This window comes from Phaseolus vulgaris, chromosome 8 (genome assembly GCF_051622355.1).
Source record: "Phaseolus vulgaris cultivar YP4 chromosome 8, ASM5162235v1, whole genome shotgun sequence".
Taxonomy (NCBI): Eukaryota; Viridiplantae; Streptophyta; class Magnoliopsida; order Fabales; family Fabaceae; genus Phaseolus; species Phaseolus vulgaris.
In genome coordinates, this window is record NC_143505.1 from 24852878 (window position 1) to 24862052 (window position 9175).

The 9175-nt window shown below is 45.0% G+C and overlaps 1 protein-coding gene across 1 annotated transcript; it reads left to right on the forward strand.

Moving 5' to 3' along the window:
* The first annotated feature begins 7298 nt into the window (after window positions 1-7298).
* LOC137825728 (type III polyketide synthase A) lies at window positions 7299-8955 on the forward strand. Its single transcript, XM_068631471.2, has 2 exons — window positions 7299-7563; window positions 7832-8955. Exons 1-2 carry the CDS (start codon window positions 7353-7355, stop codon window positions 8794-8796), a joined length of 1176 nt encoding a protein of 391 aa, XP_068487572.2. The 5' UTR covers window positions 7299-7352; the 3' UTR covers window positions 8797-8955.
* The last annotated feature ends 220 nt before the right edge of the window (window positions 8956-9175 follow it).

The following is a 9175-nucleotide window of genomic DNA, read 5'->3' on the forward strand; positions in this document are numbered from 1 at the left end:
CTTGAACAGGTTAGGCACAGTAGCCTCAACAAGGCACATGAAGATGAAGCTTTCTTCCTTCGAGGGAGTGATGATCATCATCAAGTCTGACCAGAAGGCATCGAGAAAGTGCTATGAGAATAACCTAAAAAGCAGAAGAGAAGTTTGCATGGTCATCACCCAAGCACATAGGCCGGAGATGATCACCCAAGCAAAGGCCACTAGCGATAGGCGACCTGGGCCGGTGAGGTACATAAAAAAATATTAAAAGGAAGAAGTTCAAGCTCGGCTCATCATTTGGCCAAGAGATGCAAGATCATATCGCCGAAGTGATAGCGAGGCACATGAATGCTTTTGTATTGTCTTCTGTAGACATGCCTGACATAGATCCTGACTTCTTGTGTCATAGACTTACTATGGATGAGGCCAGTGATCCAAAGGAGAAGGAAGTTCAATGAGGAAAGACGTATGGTCATCAAAGAGAAAACTCAGAAGCTCTTGAAAGTTGGCCACATAAGGGAGACCCAGTACCTTGAGTGGTTGCCAAACATGGTATTGGTGAAGAAGGCAAACGGAAGGTGGAGAATGTGCGTCGACTTCACAGACCTGAATAAGGACTCCCAAAGATTCGTATCCGCTGCCCAGCATTGATTCCTTAGTGGACAACGCTTCAGGTTGCCGACTCCTGAGCTTCCTATACGCGTTCTCGGGGTACAATCAGATTCACATGCACCCCCGAGATGAGTGCAAGATCGCATTCATGACAAAGCTCTCTATCTATTGTTATAAAGTCATGCCTTTTGGGCTGAAGAGCGCCGACGCTACCTACTAGAGGTTGATGGATAGGATTCTCGCCCCCATGATTGGGTGAAATGTGCAAGCATATGTGGATGACATGATCGTCACCTCGGGAGAAAGGGATTAACACGTCGCTGATCTGGAAGAGCTATTCACTACAATAGCTAAGTACAACCTAAAGTTAAACCTAGAGAAATGTGTGTTTGGGGTGGAGGCAGGTAAGTTCCTAGGGTTCATGCTCACTGAACGGGGGATAGAAGCGAACCCGGACAAGTGTGCAACAATCATAGGGATGAGGAGCCCCGCCATTGTTAAGGAGGTACAGTAGCTAACTGGGCGTACGGTCGCCCTATCTAGGTTCCTATCAGCAGGAGGGGATAAGGGGTACCCTTATTTCCAGTGTCTGAAGAAGAATAACCGCTTCACATGGACTCACGAATGTGAAGAGGCGTTCCTTAAGTTGAAGAAGTACCTGGCCAGCCCCCTTGTCCTTTGTAAGCCGCAACCAGGTACTCCCCTTTGCCTCTATTTCGCAATTATAGATCGGGCAATCAACTTGGTCATTGTGCAAGAGCAAGATCAGGCTTAGAGGCCTATATATTTCGTAAGCAAGGTGTTACAAGGGTTAGAGGTACGATATCAGGCCATCGAAAAAGGCAACCTTGGCGGTGGTGTTCGCAGCTCGGCGACTCCGTCACTATTTTCAGAGTATCACAGTGATTGACCGATCTCCCAATACGCAAAGTCCTCCAGAAACCCAATGTAGCAGGTCGAATGGTGCGCTGGGCAGTCGAGCTGTTTGAGTTCAACGTGCAATACGAACCCAAGGGGCCATCAAGGACCAAGTATACACTGACTTCGTGGTAGAGTTATCTTCAGAAGCCACCCAAATAGACGGTGGAGACTTTTAGGAGATCCTGTCCCTGGATGGATCCTCTAATCAACAAGGTAGCGGTGTTTTAATTATTTTGAAAGGACCTAACGAACTGTTGATTGAGCAGGCCCTTAGGTTCACCTTCAAGGCCAACAATAACCAAACTGAGTATGAAGTCCTGGTGATTGGAATGTTATTGGTTAATAATATTAATAGTATACTATTAATACTATTAATAATAGTATATTATTAATAGTATTAATAATAGTATTAATAATATTAATATGAATAATATTAATAATATTTAATAATGTTAATAATATTAATAATATTAGTAATATTATTATTATAATTAATTATATTATAAATTTGAATAATAATAATATTAATGGAAGTTTAGAAAAATAATTTATTTCTAAACATAAGTTTACAAAAAGCCTTTTCACGTACAAATTTATTTCTACTATATAAAAAAAAAACTTTTTATGTGGATGGTCATATCATTCTGTAACCTCAAATTACATTCAAAATTTTCTTTATTATTCTTAAAAAAATTATACTTCTTACTATAAGAAAAAATTCCCTATTTTCTATGAATCTACAAAACATTTTATTCACCTCATATTTCTGTCTACAAAATATTAATTAGTGAGTTTTTTTTCCTCATATTCTATGTTGCCAAAAATATTAATTATATAAATAGTTATTTCATTCTTTTTATCGTTAAATTTAACTACTATATAATCAATATTAATTAAAAAAAAATCAAATAATTTCATTACAAAATAGATTTACGTTTTATCATATAAAATTATATAAGTGTACCGCCCTGGTGGTCGGGTGTGATGACGTGGCATCCTGCTACAGTGTAGGCGTGTTGACAAGGCGCCAGGTTGGCAGAAGGAAGGAAGTCGGGGGACACGTGTAGTCGCCAGTTGTTAAGCTGGCGTGTTCCGACTTCCAGCTTACCAGAATAGGCGATCGCCAGGTTGAAGATGAAGTCGCCAGATGTAGACCCAAGCGACCAAGCAGTCGGAGATCGCCAGAACAAGCACATCGCCGAAGATGAAGGAGAAGCAGATTATGAAGGCGGCCGGCGAGACCACAGGGAAGGTGTATGAAGGCCCCTAACTCGCCAGTTCCAGTATAGATCGCACCCCTAAGTTAGCTATGCACTGGGCAGTACCATGCATAAGTAACTTAGCCAAAATGAGAGCAGAAGCAGTGCCAAGTCAGGGAGCCTCCAGATGATGGCACGTGTACAGTTGGATGCGAGCCACGTGTCCAAGTCTGTAACTGCCAGGAGAGAGAAAGCCACCAGGTATATAAGAGTTCTTAACAGACTTTCTGAGGTACGCACGTTCAGTTCATACACTTTACGCTTGCGAGTGATAGAGCTGATTGTGAGAGAGGATTTGCACGGTTCTTGTTCTTAGTATTTGGTGATACCGTCACTGACTTGAGCGTCGGAGTGCGATCGGCCGCAGCGGCGCCGTATTGTTTCTTTGCAGGTTCTTGAAGTAGATCCCGGAAAGGAACGGAAGTGAGAAGCGGTGCGCACATCGATCCTTTGACGAGGCATTCTCCAGCGTTCCGGTCAACAGGCAGGATCATCAGGCGCCCACCGTGGGGCCGTGTAAAACTTGCTCCCATCCACAGCGTGGGTTCTTGGAGGTTTACGAAGTTTTCCACGTGGTTGTGTTCTGGTGCAACCATCGTTCGCAGTTTCTTTGAATTTCGTTCGGTGAGTTTGCGTTTTGTACCGTTTGTTTGGTTTTCGATCGGTGGAGTGAGGTCTTTTGTTGCTTGCGCGCAATCTGTTTGGTGGAAGTTCGAGTTCTTTCGCTTGTTTGGTTGCCCGCGGGGAAACGGTGGTTTTTGGTGAAGTTGTGGTTTTCTTCGAAGGTTTGCGGTGTTCTTGAGTTCTTGCGCAGTTTCTTGAGTTTCTCCAATTGATCGCTGATTCGATCGTGGTTGAAGTGTTGTTCGCTGCATTCCTGTGGTTCGCTGAAGTTAATGAGAAAAGTGAGAAGCAATCGTTCCAGTCCCGTGGCGCCTGTCGCTGCTGAAGGCGACGCCGCCATGACCATGGCGCAGGTGGCAGAGATGATGCGCTCGTTGCAGGCAACTGTGGAAGCCTCGCGCGCAGAGCAGGCAAGGATACATGAGGACCTGGTCGCCTCTCGCGCCAGGAACGAGGAGCTCAGCAAGGTAACTGAGGAGCTGCGTCGAGCTCTTCAGGAGCAGCAAGGACGTTCTTCTGCTGAAGAGGTGGCGCCGTCGACGCCACCTCGTGTTTTCCCAATGCCTTTTGTTCAGGCGATTACCGACACGCCTATTCCCACGAGCGTGGTTCCGGTTAAGGCTGTCTTTACCGGCGTGGAGGATCCAGAGGCTCATCTGACCACGTTCCACACGCAGATGATGCTGTCGGGAGGGTCAGACGCCGTCTACTGCAAGATGTTCGTGAGTACGCTCCAGGGAACGGCGATGGAGTGGTTTGTGAGCCTGCCTAACGGCCACATAACCAATTTTAAACAATTCTCAAAGATCTTCGTTGAACAGTACATCGTGAATAAGGCACCGCCCAGGGTGTCTTATGATCTGTTTGATATAAGGCAGTACCATGGGGAGTCCCTCAGAGACTACCTCAATCGCTTCGGAGCGCAGATGGTCAGATCACCGGCCAAGGATGAAGAAATGCTGGTCTATGCCTTCAAGAAGGGCGTGCAGCCAGGGCCATTCTGCGAGGCCTTGATCAGGGCTCATCCAGCGATGTTTGCTGAAGTCAGGCGACTTGCGGTGGCCCACATCGCCGACGAGAGTGAAGTCGCCGAGAAGAGAGGCAGCGTGGCTCCCGCCAGGCCACGCGCCCAGACCAGGATCCAGCCGCAGAGGGTGCTGGAAACGGCGGCGGCGGCCAGGAAAGACCAGAGGACTCGCCATCCTTACGACAGGAGAAACAAGGGAAGAAGCCAAGCGCGCCAACAACCAGCACGCCAGCAACCAGCACGCCGGGAGTACAATCGCCCGCCTAAGCACAAATTTGTCATGGGACTAGCGGACCTGATCGCTATCCCTAACATATCTGCTAGGTTAAAGGCGCCCGAGAAGGTGGGCGACAAGGTGCTGGGGTCAAAGCCGGACGCCTGGTGTGAGTTCCACCAGTGTTTTGGCCACACTTTGGACTCGTGTTTGTCTTTAGGATACCAGCTCGACGATCTGGTTAAGAGCGGGTTCTTAAATGACTATCTGCTGGACAGGAGGACGGGGGGAGCGTCGAGTTCCCAGCCAGCAGGTGGGGAAGCCCAGCAACACGAGATGCCTATCCATGGGGAGATCCACACCATTGCAGGGGGTTTCTCAGGTGGTGGATGCACCGCATCGCAGAGGAAAAAGTATGCGCGATCGGTGATGACAGTGGACATGTTTGAAGATCACTCGCCGGAAGTGGACATCACGTTCACAAAGCAGGATCTTCGGGACGTTGTGCCTCATGACAACGATCCCATAGTTATTTCGTTGGTTACGGCGGGAAGGAAGGTCCACAGAGTTCTGGTGGACCAAGGAAGCTCGGCAGACGTGATGTTCTGGCCGACTTTCACGCAGCTGGAATTGCCCCTTGACTAGCTAAGGCCCTATGGAGGGTGCTTATATGGGTTCGTTGGCGACCAGGTGGAGGTCAGGGGGTACATTGAGCTGAGAACCACGTTTACAGATGAGGCTGGGTCGAGGACGGAGAAAATCAAGTACCTCATCGTAAATGCCCCCTCAGCGTATAACATCCTGTTGGGAAGGCCCACTCTTAACAGGATAGGTGCCATTCCGTCGACTCGGCACATGAAGGTGAAGTTGCCGTCCATGGAAGGGGTGGTGATCACGATCAAGTCTGATCAGAAAGAAGCGAAAAGGTGCTATAAGAATAGCCTGAAAAACAAAAGATCAGTGAGTTATGTAACAACCACCCCACCTCCCGGTGTGAAGCCCAGACCGCCGGTAACAGAGGAGGCCGCCGGAAGGGATGTGGAGATGGTAGACGCTGAGCTAAGGGAGAGGAATGCTGGCCTGGAGAAGGAAGTGGCGCGGAATCGCCCCGAGGAAGCAAGGGAACAGGGAATCGCCAGGGCGGTGATCGCCAGAACAAGCACATCGCCGAAGATGAAGGAGAAGCAGATTATGAAGGCGGCCGGCGAGACCACAGGGAAGGTGTATGAAGGCCCCTAACTCGCCAGTTCCAGTATAGATCGCACCCCTAAGTTAGCTATGCACTGGGCAGTACCATGCATAAGTAACTTAGCCAAAATGAGAGCAGAAGCAGCGCCAAGTCAGGGAGCCTCCAGATGATGGCACGTGTACAGTTGGATGCGAGCCACGTGTCCAAGTCTGTAACTGCCAGGAGAGAGAAAGCCACCAGGTATATAAGAGTTCTTAACAGACTTTCTGAGGTACGCACGTTCAGTTCATACACTTTACGCTTGCGAGTGATAGAGCTGATTGTGAGAGAGGATTTGCACGGTTCTTGTTCTTAGTATTTGGTGATACCGTCACTGACTTGAGCGTCGGAGTGCGATCGGCCGCAGCGGCGCCGTATTGTTTCTTTGCAGGTTCTTGAAGTAGATCCCGGAAAGGAACGGAAGTGAGAAGCGGTGCGCACGTCGATCCTTTGACGAGGCATTCTCCAGCGTTCCGGTCAACAGGCAGGATCAATAAGTATTATCGTGACCTTGTAAAAATTAAGAAGTTTTTGAAAATATTTATTTCAACTTTTATTTTTAAATAACATTTTTAATGACTCAATGTGAATATGTAATTTAATTAGACTGAGTTGAAAATTAAATTAAATTCGGTCTAATATGGATCACTGCTCTAACCAAAATAAATCAATTCTAATCGGTTGTTCTTTTGTATTAATTCATCCAAAACCTTAACTAGTTCTACTAAAATTTTAATGAAGGCTTCCTTATAGTAAAAAAAGTTCATCCTAACCCCTTTATATATATATATATGTGTGGGAACTCTGTTTACTAAATCCAACGTTCCACTTTTTTGTACTAATAAAATTAATTACTTTAACCAAAATAAAATTTTGTCTGAATCACCTCCAATTAGAAAATGAGTTTGGTAAAAATATTTTTCCGTTTCTTGCCACAAAAAATTATTGGTCCGAGACCCATAAAAAAAAGTTATTTTTAAACTAGATAACTTGTAAAAAACAGGTCAATTATTTCGTAAGTTTTTTATTATTTATTGATTCACAATCCTCACAGTGCAAATGAATTTGTTTAACCTCAATTTCTTAAAATCTGAAACACTCCCTCCCCTGGAAAACCAAAGTACAGATAATATTCCCTCCCCCAACCAACTTTACTGTAATGCTATGTAACTATGTTATGTGTTGTGTGACACTTGATAGTGGCCAATAAGTGTTGCAAAATTAGAAATGGATTTGGTGCTAAACTGAGAAAGTAAAAGATTGTTGACCTGTGAAATCACTCACACATCTAAACCATGAACATAAAAATGTCACCAAACTCTACTAAGGTAACAATTTCTTAGAACATGCTGGACTTGCTTCACACCAACCTCTTTTCCTTCGCATACCATGCTTCATTTATAACCCCATAACTTGTGAATTCCATGTGTGGTGTGAGTCTTCATTGTCTCTGCAGTAAGTAACAGTATTTGTTTAAACCTCAGAAAAATGCCACAAGGTGATTCCAATGGTAGCTCCACGCAGCATGCTGCACCTACTAATACTACTAGGCGTGTGCCTACTCCAGGGAAGGCCACAATACTTGCAATAGGCAAGGCCTTCCCTAGCCAAATCATCCCTCAGGAGTGTTTGGTGGAGGGCTATATCCGTGATACTAAGTGTGTAGATGCTTATATTAAGGAGAAATTGGAGCGTCTTTGTAAGTGCAATATTACCCATTTGCTTTCTTTTTTTCACCTCAAATTTATTAACCCCTTCTACCTTTCTCATCAGAGGAGCCTTTTGTGTGAAAGCAAAAGCAAACTGTAGCACACAACCAGAACTGCACCCACATGTTAATAAGATATTAGAGATATTTGTTAACACAGTGATCACAATTATAGATCTATAAATGTGCATAACCTAAACTATTAAAAATATTAGTAAGCTAAACTGCAATCTTTCTTCCTTGATTTGCCATTTTCCAGGTAAAAACACCACTGTTAAGACAAGGTACACAGTGATGTCAAAGGAGATCCTTGACAAGTATCCAGAGTTGGCCACAGAGGGTTCCCCAACCATAAAGCAGAAGCTTGAAATAGCCAATCCTGCAGTTGTAGAGATGGCTACCAAGGCCAGCCTTTGTTGCATCAAGGAATGGGGAAGGCCTGCTGAAGACATCACCCACATTGTGTATGTTTCCTCAAGTGAAATAAGGCTACCAGGTGGTGACCTTTACTTGGCAAATGAGCTTGGTCTCCGGAGCGACGTTGGCCGTGTAATGCTCTACTTTCTAGGTTGCTATGGTGGTGTCACTGGCCTGAGAGTTGCCAAGGACATAGCAGAGAACAATCCTGGTAGCAGGGTTCTGGTCACCACCTCTGAGACCACCATTCTTGGGTTTAGACCCCCAAACAAGGCCAGGCCTTATGATCTTGTGGGGGCTGCACTTTTTGGTGATGGGGCTGCAGCTGTCATAGTTGGAGCCAACCCTGTGGTGGGTCAAGAGTCTCCCTTCATGGAATTGAGCTATGCTGTCCAAAAGTTCCTTCCTGATACACACAGTGTGATTGATGGGAGACTCTCTGAAGAGGGCATAAACTTCAAACTTGGAAGAGACCTCCCGCAGAAAATTGAAGAAAACATAGAGGATTTCTGCAGGAAGCTCATGGCCAAAAGCAGTGTGAAGGAGTTCAATGATTTGTTCTGGGCTGTTCACCCTGGAGGGCCTGCAATTCTGAATAAGCTTGAGAGTAGCCTCAAATTGAGCACTGACAAGTTAGAGTGCAGTAGGAAGGCACTAATGGACTATGGCAATGTTAGCAGCAACACTATATTCTATGTCATGGAGTACATGAGGGAGTATCTGAAAGATGATGGAGAAGAATGGGGCTTGGGATTGGCATTTGGTCCAGGAATTACTTTTGAAGGCATTCTCCTCCGCAGCCTGTAATCTTAACCATCAATTTGCCTACACATTCTCTGAGAGAATGGACAATGCTCTTCTTTTTTCACTGGTTTAGTATCAAAATTAAAATTTCAAATAAAGTTCCATGTAGCAAAATACTGTCTGAATATCAATAGAGAAAAATTTACTATGCCATTTTAAATACACTCTATCTGTCTGTCTTTTCTTTTTCTATCAATTTCATCCAATCTCTCTCCCCTTCTACAAGATATATCTGCTTTCAATCTTACCACTATTACTCCTTCAACTTACTCATGATTCAGGGGCCACTCTATAAAATGTAAAATTTGTCTCCTAAATACAAATACATAAATTTCAATTAAACATCATAGTATAATTTTCAAAATGTTAGTTACATTAATCA

Coding starts and splice junctions, on each gene's coding strand:
- LOC137825728 (XM_068631471.2), top strand. CDS start 7,353: ATGCCACAAGGTGATTCCAATGGTAGCTCCACGCAGCATGCTGCACCT. Junction 7,564..7,831: donor GGAGAAATTGGAGCGTCTTT/GTAAGTGCAATA, acceptor GCCATTTTCCAG/GTAAAAACACCACTGTTAAG.